This window comes from Ambystoma mexicanum, chromosome 6q (assembly GCF_040938575.1).
Source record: "Ambystoma mexicanum isolate Mex_15411 chromosome 6q, UKY_AmexF1_1, whole genome shotgun sequence".
NCBI lineage: Eukaryota > Metazoa > Chordata > Amphibia > Caudata > Ambystomatidae > Ambystoma > Ambystoma mexicanum.
Genome location: NC_090937.1, coordinates 1157533996 through 1157558299, shown reverse-complemented (window position 1 = coordinate 1157558299; position 24304 = coordinate 1157533996). Strand labels below are relative to the sequence as shown.

Below are 24304 nucleotides of genomic sequence, written 5' to 3'. Positions count from 1 at the left end.
CAATACAACGGCTATGTTTTATCTGAGGAAACAAGGAGGGACGCGATCAAGAACTCTTTCCATAGAAGCCCAGAAATATGGCATTGGGCATTAAAGCACGAAATTTCCATCGTGGCTCATCACCTTCCAGGAGTGAGGAAATCCCAAGCAGACTCCCTCAGCAGAAGCATGGCCCAAATACACGAGTGGGAAATGGACACAGTTCACCTGATGAAAGTGTTCCAGAAATGGGGTCAGCCCCCCTCTGGACGCCTTCGCGACCAAAGACAACAAGAAATGCGAACAATTTGCAAGCAGATGGCCTCAAGAGGGTTCCATGGGGGAGGCATTCTCCTTCCCATGGACGGACATGTTCCTTTATGCTTTTCCCCCGTTCCCCCTCATACGGAGGACAATTCAGTGGATACGCAGATACAATTGCCGGGTAATTCTAGTGGCACCATACTGGCCGAGGCAACCGTGGTTCTCCGACCTGCTTCACCTGTCGTTGGAACATCCCATAGCGTTTCCGAGAGTCCCGAACCTACTATCCCGGGACAAAGGCACGGTGTGGCATCACGACCCGGACAGTCTCAACCCTACAGCCTGGCTCCTGACTTTTCGGAGTTCGGTGCTTTAAACGTTGCGAAGGATTGTCAAAGAATTCTGCAGGCGGCTCGAGCCCCTTCTACAAATAAATTTTACTCCTATAAGTGGCTGAGGTTCTGTGAATGGTGTCGAGGACAACAAGGCCTACAACCGTTGTTGGTGACGCCGGAACAAGTTCTACCTTACCTGCTCCTCTTGGCGGAGAGGGGGTTATCCTTCACATCGATAAAGGTGCACCTGGCGGCCATCTCAAGGTTCACGAGGAAGAGGCAGTCATCTCCTCTATTTAGCGACAGACTTGTGAAACACTTCATGAGGGGTTTATTTCGAATTTTTCCCCCGGTAAAACGTTTCCCCCCAACTTGGAGTCTCAACACAGTGTTTGCAGGCTTAATGAAACCGCCTTTTGAGCCTATGGCCACGTCCGACATAAAATTCATATCATGGAAGTTGGCATTCTTGATTGCTATCACATCAGCTAGGAGAATCTCGGAACTGCAAGCGCTGGTCGTAGACCCGCCATACCTAAGATTCTTTAAGGACAAAGTGGTCCTGGCAACTAATCCTACGTTCGTCCCAAAAGTTCCGACAGTGTATCACAAACACTCGTCCATTGTTCTCCCTACTTTCTTCGCGACACCATCATCGACAGCAGAAAAAGCTCTTCATACCCTGGACGTTAAGAGGGCTCTGAAATTTTACCTACATCGTACACAGGAACTCAGGTCTACTCGACAACTGTTCATCGCATATGGTCCGTCGACGAGAGTAAAAGCAATCTCTAAACAGGGATTGGCTCGATGGGTCTCATCGACGATTGCGTTTTGTCACTCCAAGGCCGGAAGGCCACTGCAAGGACATCCTAGAGCCCATTCTACAAGATCAATGTCCTTCTCAGCAGCTTTATGGGCAGGTATTCCGCTGACTGACATATGCCAGGCTGCGGCATGGTCAGTGCCCCACACTTTTACCCGCCACTACTGCCTTGCCAGGCAGCATGCGGACGAGGTGCAGATGGGAAGAGCTGTCCTGCGCCATCTGTTTCAGTAAGGTAAGCTCCACGCTGTGGAGAATCTGTTTTCTACCTTTTTGATGACAGTATACTTTATGTGGGTAAGGTTATATGAGTTAACTTATTCCTACTGTACATATGCATTGTGTAGTATGGTGAGGGAATATTACATTACATTCTCACCGCCGTCTCAAGTGTTACTGCTATACAATCTATTCTAAGCATGTGAATCCATGAAAGATCCAATGCTGGAGAAGGGAATAGTTTCTTACCTGTAACTCCATTTCTCCAGCATTGGTGTCTTTCATGGATTCACATGCGCCCGCCAAACCTCCCCGGAATGCAATGTATTTGATTGATAAGTTTAACCCTTCCTACTTTGGAGGGGCCGAAATCTGAAGGGGAACCGCGGGGGCGGGCCTCTTATACTGGGACGGCCTACGGAGCATGCGTAGGCGGGTCCTAAAAGGACATAGATAGGACACAAAAGTGTCGAAAGTTTTCCTATAGGAAAAGGCTACATATGTGTACCGAGGGGTCCCAGTCTGACGACGGGGAATATTCTAAGCATGTGAATCCATGAAAGATACCAATGCTGGAGAAATGGAGTTACAGGTAAGAAACTATTCCCTTACTGTGATGTCACTTTTGGAACACTCTCCAATCAAAGAAAAGTATACAGACCTTATACAGACCTCAAAAAAGGCGGGGATGCTCTTCTATATAAGATTCATCACACACTCACTCAAGGACACACTCGGACTAACTCGCTCACTCACTGACTGATGGAGAGAAGAGAAAGAAGAATTGATAACAGGAAGGAGAAGGAATAGATTGCTCTCCTTTTGGACCAATATTTTATCATTACCAGTGTCCTGAAAGTGAGGCCTAGTAGGCGTAAACGTCCCAGGCCTTCAGTGGAAGAAATAGCAGACAGGCTGTGGAGGAGAGCTGATCCCATCTTTCAGACTGTTGCCCACCTGTTCCTTGAGGCAGTCCTTAAAAGGGTGCCCACTTTCCTGAAATAAAGCCAAAAGAAATTCATATGCATGATATAAAGGGTCATAATCCTGAGGGGAGTAATACTATAAGGGGAATTAAATTAAATCCTGGTCCCTGTTATGTGTATTCTGAGAAGTTAGGGAGCATTTCAGAAGTGTATGTGCGTCTGAAAAATATATATTTTATAGACTAGGTCCCGTGGTGTATCTTCAGTGAGATCCTCTCAATCTTTCTCTTTGGGAAGAGGTCTAGCATGGAACTAACATTAGGGGAGTTAAATGGACCTCTCACTGTGTGCATACCTAGAAAAAGAATATAACTGAAGAAGTTCCTGGGTATCCCATCAAGCTGAATATTGGTGTTAATGCTCCGTTGTCCAAGACAAAAGGGATTATTCGCTACCCATTTTTCCCACTTTTTAAGTTGTCTATTGAAAATGCAAAAGGTATGCTTCTACACAGTAATTAAAAAGAAACTTCACTGTTAAACATACAGTCTTTTCCGCAAGCCATTTACATACAGGATGGTCCAGTAAGTAGTGTGTGGCCATTGTGTTTTTAAAATGCTGTTGAAATTCGGACATGCATATTGAGTAAGGGGGTGGTATTTTGCATAAAGGGAACGTCGAGAGATTTGGATAGGCAGGGAGACTATAAACTCATTTGTTTTTTTTTCACAAGTGAAAGATTCCCCCCAGGACTCTTAATGCATTCAATCCACGGTGCATGCACCCTCATGGTGAATTAAATATATATATACTTATGGTGATGTGTGTTACAAAATCCTCTCTTTCTATTACTGTAGCATTGAAAACTGAGGAGACTAGTATGTTCATTATGTTTCATCATTGCATTAGCCTACATGGATGACCTGTTTATCTTTAAATTGATTCAGTTATTTTTATTTTGTTAACGAAAAGACCTTCTGTTTAACCCTGTGTGTTTCTTGTCCCGAGAGGGGAGGGGAGCTATCAGAAATCAATGCTATTAAATTGGGTGTCTCACATTCATTAAAAAAAGTTATTAAATAAAGGAAAATTGTGCACGCCCAGTTTGAGATTGTTGGAAAGTTCCCCTGAATTAGATGTCGCCCGATTAAAACGTCCGACAGGTACTACCTAGCCATAAAATGCCGGCAGCTGGAATTAGGTGTGAATACCTGGTCATATGATAGCATTGCCTGTCAAATGCCTCCTTAATACCTATACACAAGCCAAAACTGTTAGCTTTGTCAATGCTTTCTGCTAAATCTACAGCGTTTTAGCCAAAACACTTCAGAAAATGTGACCTTTTTGTTGCAGATAGAAAGGGGATTAGCACTGCCCTCCTGCACACAAAGCCCTGCAGAAAAGATGATCCCACTTGTATGTTCATTTACACATTGGTATGGCTTTTATAGGCAGGGAACGTGTTTCTGGCCTTAGCACAGATGCAAGAACTTAGTTGGGTTTGGGGGTGGTAATGTTCTTTGCTGCTGCCAGTGCAGTTTGAGGGGACTGAGTTGGGTGAAGCTCTGGTTTATGCTCCGTGATATCCAACTTTTCCTTTCCAGTGTCCTGCATTCTTCTGACCCCCGTGGCCGATTGTATACATTGTGGCCTGGAGTCATTTGGTGGCACCCGTGTGCTGTCCAGCAGATCCTTGAGGGTGAGAAGCAGGACTGCCCCAACTCTAGCTCCTTACCGTTCAGGAACTTGGACTGGTACCTAGAGGAAAGAGTAGAATCTATTTATTCCCCTGCCACCACGGTCACACCAGTAGGTATCCTTTCACCAAAATCACATTGTAGTTGGTAACCGCAGCAGAGATTTCTTGAGTGGGTAACTCCACAAGTTAAGTGCTCTCTCTCTCATGGGGCCAGTTAACACCCTTTGAATCCTGCGGCCGGGCCGAGGCAGCCCTTCTTCCTTCTGAGGTTGATGAGTTTAGTTCCTTTAAATTGGGTAAGAACACTGGTTATTACAGCGCCTAGAAGCAGGGGGGTTATCTAACATGAAGTGCTCTAGGAGGACTCAATGTATTGGATTGTGTGTGCACTGACCGGGTAATGGATTTCCAATAGGGACCTGGGAAGGAGAACATAAGAGAAATTCTTAAAAATAATGGGTTCTGTTATTCATATTTTGTAAAGGATATGAAATGGCTGGACAGATGGAAGGTTCCTCTACAATGTGCCCATCTGAATATGGTGGACACAGTAGAAACACCAGATGATCGCAGGAGAGGCTTGAAGCACAGGAGAAAGTGCTTTTCTTATATACGGTGCCCCTTTGTAACAATGTCCACTGCATAACCTAGCAGGAATACCAAGTCGGGCAAGAACGTACAAATCGCTGTACCAAAAAATATAAAGTGCCTTTAGAATTGCTGCTTTCATAATCCAGGGGGCATGTACCAGGTTTCTGCCATTATGTGTCTGGGTGCTGCCACACTATTCCAGAATGCTGCCAATCAGGCATAGTAGTCCCAGCCTTAGATCTGGTAGCGTCCCGGGTTAAAAAAAATTTTGGAACTCCCCCGTCCCCCCTTAGAAGATTTTAAGAAAAAGGCGTGTGCGAGATGGCAAATTTTGGGCTACTTTTCATAGCAAATGGGATCGACCGAGAGAGAATGGCCAGGCATTGGCTCAGCTGGGGGCTTCCCAGCCCCATGCACCTCCAGGCTTCTATCACTAGAATATACTTTCATTCCGATTGGGGAATATAGAGCTGTGAAAAGTACACAATAATAATAAAGTAGCTTGACAAAAATCTAAAACCTTAAGAAATATGTAAGATATGTGGCTGTTGCTTTATTTTCCCAGTCTTGAATGGAAACCCAGTGGCACGATGCAATGTGGGCATACAAATGCCCTTGTTGGTTTTGCATGTATACTTTCCACACGTAGACTTTCTCTTATAGGGTGCCTATGGTGTCCAACTTTACAACATTATTTTGCAGGACACTTTAAAGTGGCAGCGCATCAGAAGTGGTCTGCCATGCATGGTGCCCCCCTCCCCTCCATTAACCTATTTGATAACAGTGGCAAATGGCACTATTACACATACACAGCACACACAAAATAACAAAACTGTAGAGCCATTTTGCTTGTAGGACACTGACCTGTTAGTTCTGTTCAGGCTGTGTGGGACAAAAGACATGCAAACCACCAAACATACCTATGTATTGGCACCAACAGAAGTAACCCCACAGAAAAGGGCACTGCAAAGAGTGTGGTCAGTATTTGATTACAAGGTGATCCCACGAGAAAGCCAAGAGACAAATAACTTTGTGGAATCACATGTATGAATGGCCACTATTAATATATATGGTGCAACTCTATAGTTGAGTAAACCACTATCACATATATAATAACATATACTGCAATCTTTATCACTTATAGGGACTCCAGATAAAACATAGTAAATGATTTGCCCAGGATCTCACACTTTAAGCGGTGAAACCAGGATGTGAGTGATTTAAATACTTCAACACATCTTCCCAGGGTCAGTTGATATAAATGCTTGCTAAGATTTTTGGTTTATGTTTCATGTGCTTAAATAATACTTTGTTTGTAGCAATGCCTTTAAACAAACCTACATTGCAAACTAAACTAACCTTAGTCTGAGCAAAAACAGTATGACTAACTTTATTTTCCCTCAACCTGAATGGAAATGGGGATTGTTGTCCCCAAAAGGGCCTACGGTCACTACCGCACCAGCAAAGGGAAGCTTTTCAATGGCTCCCCCTTGCTGACGTGGCGGCCACCATGGGGCCCTGTGCAAGGGAAAAGTTCCTCCCTCCATGCTGATTTGATGGATTTGAACCAGACTTATAAAGCGCAACATTCGTCCCAGGGGCATCTTGGCGCTACCTAGAAGAAAAGGACAGAGAAGCCAACTAGAAGAGGAATGTTTTCAAAGCCTTAAGAAAGGCAAGATGATTGATTGTCGATCTAAGAGAACGTAATAACACGTTCCACAATCTGGCATCCGCCACAGAGAAGGAACGGACACTGATGCAACTGTATTTTACCACCGGGATAGGCAAAAGGCATGCTTCCGCTGAGCGCAGAGCACGTCTCGGAACGTAGGGCTGAAATTTAGCCTGGGGATATTCAGCTCCCAAACCATAGAAGGCACACTGAACCAAGCACAAAGATTTAAAGTGAATCAGTTTAACCACAGGGAGCCAGTGAAGTTGCGTCAGTATGGGAGATATGTGGCAGCACCGGGTGGTGGACGTGGCAGCCGGGCAGCAGAATTTAGGAGAACCTGATGAAAGTGGAGCAAATAGGCAGGCTGAGCCAGAAAAAGTGAATTGCAATAATCAATGGTCGAAGACACGAGTGCAGACACCACCGGGGCGTGACGGTGCACAGGCAGGAAAGGGAGAGCCCGACGGAGCAGCTTAAGCTGAAAGTGGCCCCGCGGGCAAACGGCACTGACCTGGGGCTCCATGCAAAGCGAGGAGGAGAGTTTCACCCCCAGGTCTTTCACCATAGTGACAAGTGACGGGAAAGGACCAAGAGACAAAGGCCAGAAATCAGTGGTCCAGAATGAAGAAGCAGAGGTGGCGGGGGCTTACTACCAGCTCCTCAGTCTTGTCCCTGTTCAACTTGAGCCAGTTGTTCTGCATCCAGTCTCCCACAGCGACAAGACACGCACAGAACCTGGCTGCCAACTTAGGGATGGACAAGTCCCAAGTGAACCAGGATCTGCGTGTAATCTGCATAGGCATAGCAGAGGAAGCAGTGGGATTGGATCAGCTTGGTCAGCGGTTGCACATAGATCTACAAGACCGGGGATATGGCAGACCCTAGAAGGACACTACAGGTGAGGGAGACTACCGAAGAGAGGAAAGGAGGCAAGAAAAGAGCTTGACAGTGGTCAATAAGAGACCAGGTCAACCATGCCAGGATGGTGACTGAGAAGCCGGCCTCTGTCAGACGAACCAGCAGGACCCCATGATCAACAGTGTCAAAGGCAGTGGATAGATCAAGCAGCAAAAGAGCGCTTAAGCCGCCCCCTTCATGGACACAGGCTAGATCATCCATGACAGAGACCAGAACACTCTCAGCACCCATCCCCGGGCGGAAACCAGATTGAGAAGAGTGAAAAAAGGAGGTATCTTCAAGAAAAGTAGTGAGCATAGGGCAGACCAAAGATTCCATAACTTTCATAGCAAAAGGTAGGAGAGAAGTGGGACGAAAATTAGCAAGTACCAGGGGATCAAGAGAAGGCTTTTCTAGTAGTGGGTTAACAGTTGCCTGTTCAAGGGGGATAGGAATCACCCCAGTTGACAGCAAGATGTTCACCGCATTAGTCAATAGTTGAATAGGGGGGCGGGCATACCCTTGACAATACTAAGAGGTATCTGATCTTGTGGGGGAGGAAGATTTAAGCCTCGAGATGGCATCAGCGACTTCAACAGCAGAAAATAGACCGAAGGCCGACCAGTTGGCTAGCGCCAAAGAGACCGTAGAGACAGCCGAAGAAACAGTAGGGGCCAGAAGAGGGGCAGATACTGACAAAGAGGTTGGAACTAATGTTGAACCTAATCGTGTTCATTTTATAAATAAAGAGGATAAAGAATCGGGGTGTTAAGTTCCCAAGAAAAGGAACAACATGACTATCGGACCAGGCCACAGGGAAGGCCGGGTACGCAAAAAACCTGGCAAAAAAATAAGATCCAACGTGTTACCTAACCTATGCGTGGGGCCAGATACTTGCTGAAAAAAAGCGATATCTTTCATGGCAGAGAGAAAATTCAGAACTCTAGCATTACCAACATCATTAACCCTAAGGTTAAAGTCCCCTAAAACAAGATGGTGCGGTTTATAGTGATGGCATTGAAAATAAACCATTGACATACTAAAGCATCTAATACAAACCATCGGCTGCCAAAGCATGGACAACCTATATGTAACGCTCACCTGGTTCCCACGGAGGCGCGGCGTCGAAGGCGCAGAACTCTGAAGATGGACAGGAAGGGCCCCTCTATTCTGGCTTCCCTGGCTCGTTGGATACCCTCCTGTGCGTGAAAAGGGAGTATTACCAACTGTGGAACAATGCTCAAGCCTCCCACTCCCTTCCAACCCTCCACGATACCTCCTCCACGATTCCCCGTGAAGCCTCACCTTAGGGTTTGGAAGGATGAGCTCTCCGTCCTGCTTCTGATGCAGGGGCGCGTTGAAACCCAGTTACTTCACTGGATTGAGGATTGATGGGAGTTCAGGTAAGCTTGACTGTTCAGGTAAGGCGCTGTAAAAGTTCTGTTCAAAAGTTCAAGCTTAATAATAATGCTCGCTGTCTAATTGCAGCAAGCGCTAATGCTTATGTCTTTTTCCCCTTAGGGGCTGGGGTTCGGAGTGCCGGAGATATGGCGCCGACCCGAAGTGAAACAGTTCTGGATGAGCGCTCAGGTAATGTCTGTACATGCGCTCATTCAATGTCTTTGTCTTTTTTCCCCATAGGGGCCGGGGTCCGGAGATGCCAGGAAGCGGCCGGACCCGAAATGCAGTGGGAATAATCCAACAGGTAAGACATAAAAGGAAACTGAGCTTTCCTTATTCCTTTTCTCCCTCTCACCTTTGTTCTTGTCTTTTTTCCTCTAGGCGCTGGGGCGTAGCTGAATCCGGAAGATCGCTGCTGAAGATGGAAGTGCCTTGCAAAGGTGAGTAAAATGCAGCGCTGCAGCGATCGAAACGAAATGCCTTTAAAATGATGTCTTCCTTTTCAGAGCCGTTGGAGAAATGACTCTGGGATGCAGATTTAGCAGGTAAGGGCTTTTCTTCTCCTATTCTCTTCCTTTCTCCCCTTGCAGGTGTTCCAGGGTGCTGGCAGGCGTGGCTGAAGTCAGGATGCAGGAGCTGACACGGTGAGCGTCCAGCTGCTAGGTGCAGAACAACGCGAAGCATGTGTGGCTGTTCGGGTGGGGTTTAAATAGCCTTGGAAGAAGTTCCTGGTATGTATCCTTCCACCAATCAGGTATGTATCCTTCCCCGACCACACCCGGGTGGTGAAGTAGTCCTACAGGTTAAGTAGTCCCATTCAGGCCTCAAGAGGGCCTGGTTGAAGCAGCAAGGGCTGCATCAGGTAAGTCTGCACCCAAGCACTTAAACACATATCCTCTTCTATGAGCCTGGCGCCTAAGGCGCCAGGACTGGGGTCCGCTATGAGCCTGGCGCCTAAGGCGCCAGGACTGAGTCCAAAGGGCCCTGACTTGGGCCCGCTGAGACTTCCCTGGGGAAAATGATGTCTGCCTCTGGGGTTGCTGGACCCGGCCTGGCTCCTTAGAGGTAGGCATCATGAGACTATATTTTACATGTAAAAGTGCAATTCCATCTAAACCAGTCCATCGACAATATACATGGACTGGTTTCAATGGAAATACACTTTTACATGTAAAAAGTAGCATTTCCATGCTTTTTTTTAACTTTAAAACGTTACATGGCGCTGTCCAGTGCTGAAACTTCAGCACTGGCCAGCACCTTGTAACGTTTTTAAGTATTGGGGGGGTTCCCCCAATCCCTCCAATGCCCACCCCCTAACCCTAGATCTAATGTAACCCATAAGCTAACCCTAACCCCCAACCCTAACTGCCAACCCTAAACCTAATGTAACTCTTAATCTAACCCCAACCCTAACCCTAACGTAACTCTTAATCTAACCCTAGCCCCAACCTAACCCTAATGTAACCCTTAAGCCAACTCTAGCCCCAACCCTAACCCTAATCATAACATTACATTTCGATGGATCCATCAAATTTTATTCAACGAAATGGCCATTCTATGGAATGGTATTTTGATGAAAAAAATTTGATGGTTTGATGTTAGATGCATTGTCATTCGATGGAATGACTGGATACCGATAGTGAGCATGGCGCAACTGAATATCTGCCACAAAATCTAAAAATGCTGCATTGAGTATCGTTACCCAGAGGACGAACGTAGGACTGCAGCCTCCCCAGCCAAGTTTCTATGACACATGCGAAATCAGGCAAGACGTCACAGAGAAGATCATGGCAGTGGGCTGCATGTGCGACAAGTGACCGTGAATTAAATAGCAGGCCGATAAGAGGGGAGGACCCATGAGGGCTAACCTTACCTGAATGTTGGCACGGCCGGCACCAGCACCAGGGTGGGAGGTGAGCTTTTCACTAAATAGGCAAGCCACTTTCACATAGGGCACCACGGCTGCCACTCCCCTAGCACAAGGGAGCTTTTCAAAGGGTCCTCCATGCTGGTGTATTGGTGACTATGGTGCACTTTGTGAATTTCATGAATTTAGTCCCTGTGCTTAAGGCCATCCTTGGTCCCTAACCCCCTGGGGATTCCAAATGAATCATGTTACCTGTTACTTTAAGTAGTACGTCTGCGCACCAGTTTCCTGCTAGTTCTCACAATGGGGATTAGTGAATAAGGGGACAGCTCAGGTGAAAACTGGGAGAGGCAGTGAACTCCGTAGTGGAAAGCTCCGAGTTAGGTTAGTAAAGAATAGGTGTTCTAACTAACCCATCAATGATGCCCTTCTCTCTAATCCTGCCACACTATTCGGGTCTACTGGTCGCTAGGCAACACTGTGATCTTCCCAGGGGGATTGTGCCCACAACTAAAGGATAGATTGCGGCCTGGCTTGTCCAGTCATTGATGCCACTTTTGCAGGGATCAGAGTTGGGTCCGTTCCAGTTCTCCTCCTGGAATATTAATCCACTGTACTCAAAGGATGTTTTTATTTACTAATCAGGGTGCCCTTCCCGGGAATAAAACCACCAGGATGCCATTCTAGATTAAAACGTGACTTTACCTGATTTTAAGGTCTTAGGAAGACTCGGGGCGTCCAATCTTCTTGTGGTTGGCTTTTGTAAAAAGTCAGAAATGTGTGGAGGTCACAATATATTTGGTTTCTTTACATTCCCCATTTTATTAACCAAAAATAGGTACCAAAACGCCTCACTATCCCGACCAACAGAGGATTTCCCGCCTAACAGAAAAACGAGCACAGGAAAAAGTTCTAATCCTCATACAACATAGATTAACATACGACCATCTCAACAATAACATTGACGTTTGTATCACTATAGTTCCCCTTGAATAACCCAGGTTAAACTCCACTTCCCCTAGGTTTGCAGTCTCAATATTCAACAAAAGATCCCAAGGAGGTCCAATAAAGCGAGGTTCTAAAACAGTTCTTGGCTTCTGCCACGGGCCAAAGTCTGTTCCTTTTAAATCAACCAAGAAGAGGTTTTCACTTAATTTGCATTGCCCAGAGTTATATCCACAACAACTCATTTGGTCAGAATGGCTTCCTAATATCTGACCTCCTTGGATTACTCTTCTCTGAGGTTACTTTCCCCTCTGCCACCACCTGAGTATATTTTCCAGCCCATTAGTTTGGTAGGGTTAACCACAATGTTTCTTAGAGATTGTGTGTGCCTTAGCAATCAAAGGCAGTTCATTATTTTTCAGCACCTTCCACAGTATTGCACACCACCACAACCTTTTGTTTCTTAATTTCTCTTAGCTCTTCCCCAAGTTGGGGTACCTGGTCTAGGTGAAGTTGTTGGACCATATGGTCCACCCATTACAGTTCGCACAACCGATAACCCATGGCGCTTTGTGATGCGTTGAATTGTTCTTGACCAACACAGGGTTTCCACACTGTACCTGTCAGTGTGAATCAAGAAAGAAAATGGAAGGTAATTACCCTGTTAATCGAACTCAGATCCTTAAGGATGGTGTCAAAACATGGACTTGCATGAGCCACCCAATCTAGATGAATGGGAGGAGTTTATTAAATAACTTGCCCAACAAACTAAAAAGAATAGCAATATATTCAATGTATTACAAACTTAATAGAAACACAGTCTATAAAAGAACCATAACCATTTAGACTGTGTTTCTATTCATCTAGATTGGGTGGCTCATGCAAGTCCATGTTGTGATACTATCCTTAAGGATCTGAGTTTGAGAAACTGGATAATTACCTTATATGTTCTTTCTTGATACAAGTCTCTGACCCTCGAAGGTTCTCTCCCACAAAAAATAGGGTCCACCCATTTTTCTACCTGTGTCAGTCTGTGACATGTGCTGTAATTTCTTCTTAATAGTCTTTTGACTTTATAACCACTTGGCCACAACTTTTATTCACCTTATCCTTTGGTGGGTATCCACTTCCACCACCTTATTTCCATTTTATCCACTCAAATTCAACAACTTGCTTTCCACACTTGCGTTTACAAACAACTTGATTCAGCAACTTCTATCAGTGTCACATGAGACTAGAGTCCAATACGTCTTCACAGGCAGAATAGGCACATTTCCTCCACCAACCCATTTCATGGTGGGCTGCCTCTCAGCCCCCCTAATCTCCTCTGTGTACTTCAATTCTTATAAGGTTGCTTCACTTCCTTCTCTCCTATAGGCTTTGGTGATATTTGGTTTTCACGCCCTCCTTTATACACTAGGGAACAGCCCCAACCACTCAGCGCCCCATTTAGGCCAATAGCAATCACCCTCTCCAGAATATTAGCAGCAATGTCAGTAACGTCTACTGGCTGTGGGCAATGGTAGCTTAGCCTCCACGTTATGAAATGCTGAGACCTTTCCGTTAGGCTTCCCAATGTGAGTTCAGGTTGTTCCACAAGACTTGCAAAGTATTTATTGTATCAAAAACACCTTTAAGACCAATGTCACTCGGGAATCACTTTTACTCATACGCAACATATCGTCTGAAATCGAAAACTGGAGAATATCACTTATCCCTCAAATTTCTCTCGCATTGCTCGCGAGCGCTACAACTGTAGCTGTCCTTTGTCTACAGCGTTCACAGCAGCTTCGTTTAACCGCCACACACAAGAACGCTGACATTAAGATACAGTGGCCTTCGCGTGAGAGATTACAGTGCCTGAGGCACTCGCCAACATGTTCTCTCACTCGCTGTACGTCCACTCTGATTTTCATAAGTCAACAAGATAAAATTGAGTCCTCCTGGCTCCTTGGACTTTGGGGTTATCTTCTTCAACCCCGCCACAGTCCTTTATACACTTTCTCCAGCATTGGATCTTTCATGGATTCACATGCTTAGAATATTCCCTGTCACCAGACTGGGAACCCTTGGTTCGAGGGTTCTCAGTCTGGCGACGGGGAATATTCTAAGCATGTGAATCCATGAAAGATACCAATGCTGGAGAAATGGAGTTACAGGTAAGAAACTATTCCCTTCCGTTGCACAATCTTCATCACTACAGTAGTTCAGCGTTTCCACACCACACCTTCTATGAAACAACCTCTTCACTCAGGATTCAGAAGCAACGAGCTTGTCATTGGCATAGCTGCCTCTCTAGCGCTGCTTTCCTTGGAATGCCTCCCAACTACTGCTTCTGCCGCGACAGCTGTTGCTTCCTGCTCCTCCTTTTAATCGCCTCGGCCTTTGTTCTCGATCTCTCTCCCTGACCTGCATATGGGAGTGTCTCTTATACCTCCCTCCCTGACCCAGGTGTGAGCCATTAACCATAATTGGCCGACTCCTGCATCCACTTTACTGTTGCCTCTCCCTTGGCATAGTGCTCAGAGGATCATGGTACTTGAAGTCCTGAATCTCAATATTAGATAATTTTGCCAGTTTCTTGATTTTAACTCTAGAGTTCATCTGAACCATTCCAAAGCTAACATTAGCAGAATTCTCACATCCTTGGTTAGACTTGTTTTCTCATACTCAAAGGCGTGTCCTACCCCCGGGCTCCGGGGTAAAGGATATAGGAGAAGAAAAAGTGAGGACACCCTCAGGATACTCATACTTTCCTATGAATGGGTTGTAAGCGTATGCTAGAATGTAGTTCAGCATAGCTATTTGTAAGACTAAATATATTTCTAAATGTAAGGTAACGTAAATACACTTCCTGCTATAAAATTGTGCCATGGCTTAAAATTGTATCACACCTTCGACAAATTCTAGTAACAAATTCCACTGTAAAATGTATACAAAGAAATCCTGGTATAAATATTTGTAGTGTTAGACACTGATAATATAGTATAATGTCTGTCAATTGTTTGCAAGTAATGTCATATAATGTTCTGTCTACATTTGTGCATGCAGTGCTGCATTCATGGTTACCACTATGGAAATGAGATGACCGCTCATTAAATTAGGCAAGGGCGTAGCGATGCAATCCCAACTATTTAAAAAAATAAAGGCTTTCACGACAATGTATTTTCTGCTTCGAAAATATTTGCATTTAAAAAAAAGTACAGATTAACATAATCTTTTTCCACATGTGAGAATAGAATATTCGTTCGTTGCATGCTGAGGCAATTGGCAGAACAGCAAAGCGGTTCAGGCACTGTCAGTGATCTACCTGATGGGTGGGTGCTTTAGGGAATTTAGTTTGAAGTTATTTCCATCCGACTCCTTTCACAAAAACAATCGGATTGTTTAAATCGTTTTCCTTAAGGCTTGCAAACATTATTCTCAGGATGTATTTTGCATATTTGTGTTCCTGTTATTTGCTGGAAAGCTATATAATTTGATTATGTTGGTTTTGTGCTTAGAAGATTGTGAGATTTTTTTCTTACGTTTATCCATTTTGACATTCTTGATAGGCTACTCAATGCAATAAAACCAGGACTGATTAAAAAGATCAACCGGCTTCCCACTCCAATAGCAGGCTTGGTAAGTACTGATCTTCACGTTTCCTGTTTTTGGAAGTTTAGGTGTGGCACACGGGACTTTGTTTTGAATTAAATAATTATTTAATCTGTTTCTTACAAGAGCCATACTGATAGATAATGCATTATTTGTAAGACTGAGAAATACACACCTTTATTGATATGCACTACACCACACATGCAGTATCTAATTCCTGCATTATGTGTCACGTGCACTAAATTTAATAGAATTTAGTGTTTACAGGTTATTTCAACCAGACAAATGACATTCGGTGATGTTATATTTCTAATCAAAAAATATCTGCTTTTCAAAAATGCACTCGCTTTGTATTGTCTCACATTCAACATACGTTTTTAATGGAACAAGCCATGCGTGTTGTGTTTGCACTGGCTTAAAGGAAATGTTACCCCTTCTGCATTATTTTCAGGTTCATTTTTCAAATTTTACAGGTTTGACAAATTCTTCACACTGCACGTCATAGCAGAATCTACACCATCAAATTAACCCTGAGAGAAAATAAGTAAACGGTACCTGAAACAATCAAAAAAGAAACTCAAAAAACAGATTTACCACACCATGATACCCCTACCTTTAATTCAACTTTCTCACACTACATTGCGTTAAGTGCTGAGTTGCCTGGTGTTCTCAAGTGCTCCTCTCTCAGACCCTCATCCCCCACTTCAAAGTAAGGAAATGTTTCAGAATGAACTGTTGTAATGTGCCTGAAAAATGAAATAAGATTAGAGAAAATTGAACATTTCTGAAGTGTTGATCAGCATAGCTGCAACCTTCTTCAGCGAACGGACACCCCACATTTTTACACACCAATGAGCCATGACTGGGCCGTTTGATGATTTTCGAAATTGTGCGAGAGGTAATCAGTCATCCTGCAATTGGGTGTGGAATATTAAGGGCAGCATTTTTCCCATATTATCAAGCATCCTTTTTCTGCGCCACAATCCCCCCCAAGCCCACCGCTCTTAGGTCCATAGACAGTGGGATCCCCAGAATGTCTTTTTATATGGGCCAAGATCTCCTTTCTATACAGCTGTTAGCACATGGCTCCTACCCCTACACTTTTAAGAGTTGTTTTGCAATTTATTTTGAGGGACATGATGTATACTGGACTAAGAGCAGAATACAATATGGACTTGTGAGGGGCGTGCTGAGGAGTAATTGACTAGATCGAGGTGCTTCACTGAGTAGTGACCTAGTGTAGAATAGCTCTTGCTTATGAGGGAATTGCTACAATAAAGCATCATCATTGTATGCTGGAGATGGAAGTACTGTGACATTGCACTCGACGGAGCATTTGTAAGGAGATGAAAAGAAATGAAACATCCCAGGAGGTTCATATTGTCAGCTAGTACTTACGCTCCCAATATTGGGGCTCCATGTAATAAGGTCCCTGTGAAAAAGTCGTCAGGTTTTGGCGACTTTTTCCTGGCTATAAAAATTATTTTCCCAAATATTCTAGGAGGGGTATAATCATATATTGTTACCTCCAGTCGTAGAATATTTGGGGAAAGTATTTGATAGCCTGGAGGGTGCATCATTAATGCATTTCTTTAAAAGGTCGCCAACCTGTTGACTTCTTTCATGGGGACATTATTACCTGATACCCAATATTACTGCAGTGAATACTTACATTCAATTGGATGTTTACATAGCATCAGTACATTGGTTAGTGAATATGAAATTTGACAGAAGAGATGGCAATTGTAGAAGAGAAGTTGATATGGTATTTACAGCAGTGGGGTTCCGATGCTCTTTATTGAAGGCTCATATGCTTGTTCGCTCTCCTCAGCCAGTTTCCTCTTCTTGTTGTCAGTCATGAGATTGCTAGATTTATTCCTTTGTAATTATTGGCAGAGGCCAAGCTGCTGATATAAGCAGTTTTTAATCCTCTTCTTTACAGTTTACCAATACCCTGCAGGTTATTTGTCTTTGGTATGGAATCCTCTTCTTGGTCAACCAATAATCAAGCATCATCTTCTGGTTTGTCATTTTCATTGCTGTGCCGATAATGCCATGTTTACTATAGTGGATATGTTCATATTTATCCCCATGGGAATGCTGTTTGTTGCAATTATAATGCACTTTATAGCTATTGTCGTGCTGCTACAGTTCTACAAGACATCACATAAGAACAGTCTATGAACAACTTGCATACAAGATAACCCTATGTTACTGCTCGGTTAAACACATTACATAGACACCACGCCTTGGATGAGGTTACTTTTTTGTTTTGCCATTTCACAACATGCCATTCAGGCCTGATCTACTTGACTGTTTTCACAAAATGTACCAAATCACCCAGAGGCTTGTTAGTTTAAAACGCACATTTATTGAAAGAATGAAAAGGTGCGGTTTGTGCTAAAATAGCATCTGTTCTTAAATAGCAAGCATTCCGAAAATATTAATTTGTAAAGTTTTTAACATCCGACAATGCATATTTCAAGAAATGCTAAGGGTCTTGAGCGAGGCCCATTTTTTTCCACATCCGATTCAAATTGAGCAAAGTCTTACTGTAGATGGGGAAGAAGTCCCAAATTAGTCCGGTTATGTTCATTTTAGTTGTTTATATAAGTACCTACTCTAAATTATAGTGGATAGCAAAATGTTGCAGCCTGGGATGGACTAGATAAGAGGTTATGACCTTCGGTTCTCCAGTAAGGGGAGAATCAAGTGGGAGCAGCAATCATGAGTCACCTTAATAAGGTAAGGCACTGCGAGGATGCAGAAAAGGGAAAGACAAGATTGGTTGACAGTTGCCATGTGATTAAGGTGAGGCTTGATTAAACCTTGTGTAATGCGAGTTCCACGGTTATGGAAAGCTGCAACTTGGTTCTTAACTTGGAATGTTTTTTTTAAATTACAATTATTTCCTTTGGTTTAGATTATTTTCTTGAATATGAGTGCCCATGAACATAGCATGGACACTCTTATTCAAGAAAATTGGTTGGTTTAGCTTCTTAACTGGCCAGTGATGGTGGTGACACTTTGCGATGAGTTGTGAATCCAATCAGTGGATTCCTACTGTTTTCCTCAAGGCATAAAGTACCCCCCTGTGCAGCAGCAGAGGATCTAGCGACAATGCAGCCTTGCCTCGCCACTCGAACCGGACATAGCTACCATGGTAAATTCAACAGGGCTTCCCACTAGGGGCTTGGTAAAGCCTAACATACTATGCTATCGGCAGAGCATATAAATGGAAAGCTCCTTGTTAGTGATGGGACATTGGATTAACTATTGTTTCTGATGTGTAATAGCAAGCAGCATGATTATGCCAAACAAAATCTACAAGGTTACCTTATCATACCTTAACTTTTGTTGTGTGTCAAGGTCTTGCAAGTACATTTCCAAAACTTAGAGAACGTTTTAGTCCGGCATTACTTTGCATTCTTGTTCTTGTAGTTCTCCATTCAAGAATAGAAAAGAGGGCTACGACCATGCTCTTTGTGCTGACCCTATCTCTATATGGATTTATGTATTTTTCAAGTTGGTTTCTTCTGTTTTTTAAAGTTTCATGTCATCTTTAAGAGAGTACTCTTGGAAACCAAACAACTATTTTTACCAACTGGAGCTGGGAACATGTGTGGTTAAGTGCTTATGTTGCAGGCTGCTCTTAAATCCCAGCTTTTTTCCCCACAAGCCATTCAGTTGACATGTGTACACTTTACAAAAAAGCCTCACTCGTGGTGCTTCTTCATAAATAATGACAGTGCATCTTGGCATACTGCACATCACAAAGTGTTATCGCTCTGAATATTTATAGTAATGAAATTTACAGTGATCCCCTGTGACTATCATAGACTACGTCTGGTGTCATTTTCTATTATATCACTTCCAGGGATGTCAATACCTGAAAGAAAAGTTCACTTGTGGACTGAGTGGCCCACGTCCACATTGAACAATTGCCTACCGAGTTCCCACCATATTCATGTACACACACTAAACTACACTCTGCATGTTTGGTCCTGATTTGTAAAATCTGGCATTAGCAGGGTTAAGCATAATCTTAGATGTTGCTGCTTTCATTAACTTAAGAACATGCAGAAATAATAACATGTACAATCACCGCAGCCACACATACCCGTGCACCCGTCTTTCACATACACTAGTAGTGCAGACTTACACACACGCACACACACACGGACTTCAGCTTCACACGTGCACGCCATAGCTTTCAAATCCACCATCACTTTTCTCTCACTCTAGTCCTTAACATGCATGCATGCATACAGCAGATGTTCACATGTACACACTCTGCCCTTTACCTGCACATACACCCTGTATGGCCTTTAACATGTATAGGGTGACAGCCTATCACATGCAAGGACTCTGTAGTCTGATCGGAGTGTGGTGGTCAGAAAGGGGGGGGAGGCAGAGAGGTGAATTGGAAGACCATTGGTTTTGGAGGCAGAGAAGAGTTGTGAGAGGGGAAAGAAGGGTGACTGAGAATTGGCATGCAGAGATGGCCAAGAGAAGAGAGAAGAGAGAGAACGTTATAAGGATCGGAGGGAAAAGGAGAGCGAAACGTGAATGGGGAGAAAAACAAGAAATCGAAAATTTTGCACAAAAAATAAATGCAAGAGAAAAATGCAAGGAAACAGAGTGACGAATGCCAGAAGAGAGGGGCCAACTAATTTAATACTATTCTAACAAGACCCCCTACCGATATTTAAAGCCAAGGTTCCCGCACAGCTGTCCGACTTTTATCTCCAGTTTCCAATGTGCTCACTCAAAGTATGTGGGTTGGGGTTAGCCTGCAGCCTGAGTCTCTGCTTTGCTTGTTGTGCAGGCCCTGTGGTGCTCTCCTGATGCTTGATGCACAGAATAACAAACGTGCTTCTCTTCTCTGAAATCATGTCGCAGTTAGCCCAGCATGATTTATGCAATGGAATCATTATTATTGAGTGATCTCTCTTATTTCCTTTTAACCGGAATTCTTTAACCATGGCTCCAGCTTGTTTTCAGAATACTGCCTTTCAGCAGCCATCGGGTTGGTTTTTGTTAGAACGCAGCCGTTCCGTTTGATGTTTTTTCAGTGGCTAAAGTAGCCATAAGGCCACTCGCTCACCTTTTAGGGGAGCACTAATGTGAATATGTCCTTGGTCTTACTGTGCCCGATTTTAGATGGCTTTGCACTTTGATTGGCTGTAGGCCTTTAATTCCTGCAAGTGATAGGATATTAGTAGAATGTGAGGATTATATTCAACAACGTCCATGATAGTGGGATTTGCTTCCTGTTTGCCAATACTATTGGTAATGCTAGAAGAGTATAAAACGACATAAATACTAAACGGGGCTAAACAGATGTGCGTGTGTGTGATGAATCTTCGTGTTCCCGCTTTGAGCATAAATCAGCACTATATTGCAAGTGCAAAGGCCTGCTTTAGTGATAACACTCTTACAATTATTGTGGCTCATTCGGGTATGGTATTGGTTTCTAGGAGTTCTGGGGTTAGGCTGTGCTAATTTTGCTGACTAATAGTAAACCTGTCAGGTGGTCACGGGTTGAGGGTTCTCTTACCATAGAGTACAAACATATACTAGCCTCTGAGACTTGTGTTGGGTAGAGCACTATTCTCTGTTTCAAAATGTGCCAAATTCCCATGATATGGTGAGTCATTAATAACGCGCTTGTACACAAGTGTTTCTAGGCGCGACAAGACATGGGAGGGAAGACAGAGGGAGGACAGGACAAACGATCTTACTAGGCCTTGTGTCATTCAGATTGTGCGAGAACGAGAAGTGCAAGGGGAGAGTGGAGGGGAAAACAGGGCAGCAATGCTCTGAGTAAGTGCACCCAGGGCAGTGCAGCTCTGGGTAGTGCAAGGAGAACAAGGGACAGTAGGGTTACAGTTGCAACCCCTAAGTGTGTGGCAGGCCTGGAGGCAGTGCAAGGGTGACTGATCAAGAAAGAGCCTGGTACCCAGTGAGACTCTGAGGGCAGCCAAGCAACCAGTTGGTACAGCAGACAGGTAGGCATTCTGACTGTCTCTGGGGTTGAGGTTCGGCTCTGGAAAGTAGTGTGGTGCAAATATTTCAGCCAAATGCAACTTTTTACTTTTTCTTCATGGCACTTGTTGTATACATACAAGTAACCGATCTAAAGCTTTGCTCCTGTAGAATATTTTGACGTTTTATTAATTGATAGCTGTTATTCTTCATATGCATGTTTTTCATGATTATCAAATGCTGCACACGCCAGCCACGCATGTTTCCTTGGATACAAACTGGCAAAGATGGATTACTCCCCTTTTCTAGACTTGATCTCACGGAATTTGACTTTTGATCTCCCTATGCTTTTTCTTAAATAAAAGCAGCTGCTAGAATGTTTTGACTGTTTTGACAGTTTTAAATGTTCCAGAACTAGTTTGGATGACTAAAATGCATGAGAGGTCATCATTTTGGTATTTGTCCTGTGCGCTCTGAGTTTTCGGAGTACCCTTTTCCCCTGGTTAATACTAGTCGTGTTGTTTCCCTTGTGGCCATTGACTAGAAAACTCAGATGTCTTGCATTTCGCTGTCCACTTTGGGTCCATAATGAGCCATGCACCTGATCCGAATCCCCTCATCTCATCTGCAGCCATGTAGGGGCGGCCCTTCCAATATGACGCCCAAGGCAAAGATGGGGATTCCTATTAGACGAACGCTGTGTTTTCTACAATTGTAACGGTGCAGACTGCATGCCCCAGGTGCTTTGTGGGTATAATAACCACCCTGGTACCAAACTGCTATAAGAGGTCGGTGACCTTCAAACCTTGTGTACTTGCAGGTTTCATTTAGAACACAATGGAATCATTGTTTTAATCGTTTATACTTAAGCAATTTTCTTTTAGAGCATAGTATATATAGAGTGATCCCATGGTTGTGAAATGTACATTGCCCCTCCCGTTTTTTTGTAAAATCTATACATTGCACACAAAACCCAGGCGCATGTGAAATGCTTTCTCTCATAGGTACCCGTGTTGAAACGTATCCCTCCTAGCCAACATGTGTACTACATGTAATTCAGCATATGTGATCCCTTAAAGTGTGTTATCTTTAGGTGCATTTACTACAGAGGGTCATTAGAAGCTCTCTGTGGCATCTGACTTTATCTTTTCAGTCTTCAATGTTTGCATTACTTTTAAGAAGAGGAGCTGTGTTCCGTTCCTCGGTGCGCCTCTTTCTTTTGGGGGTGCGTCTAGGTACCTGCCTCCAGCATTTGAGTGCCTCGGCATTCAGAGGGGCTGATGTTGCACCGGCTTGCATATGAACACAATGATTTGCATCATGTTCGTTGCCCCTGTACCAGTGACTGCACCTTTAGGCTAGGGTGTGCTCCTTGAAAGACTTCACCATACAGCAATCATATCAGTTTTTATTACGAAGCTTCAGCTCATCCCAGTTGAGGGCTTTTCAGGGAAGCCTGACAACGGTGCAATTCTCTCACCTTTCATGGGGCTAATAAGAACGTTCAGAATTCAGTCTTTCTCATGCTAACGTAAATGATATTCTTATCATAAATACAGGCTCCCTTCGAATCTGTGTTGTGCTAGTATCATTTACCCTTTTTAGTTTGCACTATTAGGTGGTGCTTGCGCCACCTGTAAACCAAAACTATTACATTAGAGTATAGCTGGGGATAAATGGAATATGAGGAGGGACTCGAAGCTTGTAGGTGGTGTTTGGTTATTTGCCCACCCATTGACTGCCCATGGCCATTCAAATCCCTTTGGCTATTCCCACCCAGCTCCTGCCCCTCCCTGCCCAAAACACCTCCTCGTGGGAACTCTTTTAGATGTTTTAATGAAGACTTACCATCAAACCTTAGAGTGCCTGCCAGTACTTTTTCAAAGCAGTCTTCTGAGACTCAATTACTTAATTAGAGCTGTAAACAAGCTTCTAGTATAATACAAGTGTCTTAACCAGGTCTGCCTTCAGCCACTCGATTTATAAGCACTGTGTGTCCTTCACTGAAGCCCTGTTAAAACAAGCATTTCAAAGCCAATAGTTTTGGCTTGTGTTTGTAATAGGCATGTGACAGGCACTTCTGTTAGATGCCCAGGCACTCACATCATTTTGAACCTGCTACCATCAATGGGCAGTTGATAGCACTAAGGCTGTGTCTGGCAAGTACCTTTTCCATGCCTACACAAATACCCAAACTGTTGACACTTCCAATGCTTGTTTTCTCCTGTTAGCTTAACTTTTCAAACTGATGCCAAAGCTTAGCGTGGTTTATTATTATACAATGCCTGCATAATTTACAATAATCTTTATTTATAAATATTTTACAATAACCCACATTGCGCATATAATTCAGGTGAAGTGTGGTTTTATTGTGTTGCCAAACTGGCCATTATACCTCTATAACGGTAACACAAGTATTTGTGTCTGCCTCTGTAGTTCACTTCTCCAAGGGTACAGTTAGATTAATTGATTACAAATCTACTATACCACACTCAGTTTGTCAACACTGGTTTCAATTAATAGGTCATATGCTAGATTTGTTGCCCTTTTTTGAACTTCTTCAGGGCATTATCTATTATCATCACATTGTCTCTGTTTGAATATAATTTTCAGATTTCATGCTTTAATATAATGGCCATTTTCCTGTCAGTTATCCGTACACATATAGAATCGATGCGAAAAAAAGTTTGTTTAGCATTTGTTCCCCATATTTGTGGTCCATGCTTAGAATTCATGTTCCATCGTTGACAATTCATTGATATTTAATGTATGTATTCCTTCACATTTTCTCAAGTGTTTTGTTTCATATTGTGTGACCATATTGCATGCCGTGGAAGTCTCCAGCCTGGGACAGAGAGCCTTGCCGATCCTCGGCAGGGCTTGTGCTGGCCTGGGGTGTGTAGAGGACTACCATGGCCTCCGGATGTCTTCCCGCTCAGCGGTGATGCCGGCACTGAAGAGGAGTGGGTCTAAGACCTAAATCCTCCTCAATGGTCTAGCAAAGCGACCTTCTTAGGTTTGGCAAGGCCGTAGTACAGCTCGGACATGGAGCTTGGAATATTAAGAGGATCTGGGTGATTGGCAAAGTGCTC

The 24304-nt window shown here is 43.8% G+C and overlaps 1 protein-coding gene across 1 annotated transcript in view; it reads left to right on the top strand.

Moving 5' to 3' along the window:
* LIMCH1 (LIM and calponin homology domains 1) overlaps window positions 1-24304 on the top strand; it is a 1245196-nt gene that overhangs the window by 380918 nt on the left and 839974 nt on the right. The window contains exon 3 of the mRNA XM_069631748.1: window positions 15182-15251. Coding sequence (XP_069487849.1) covers window positions 15182-15251 — 70 coding nt within the window. The remainder of the gene's footprint in view (window positions 1-15181; window positions 15252-24304) is intronic.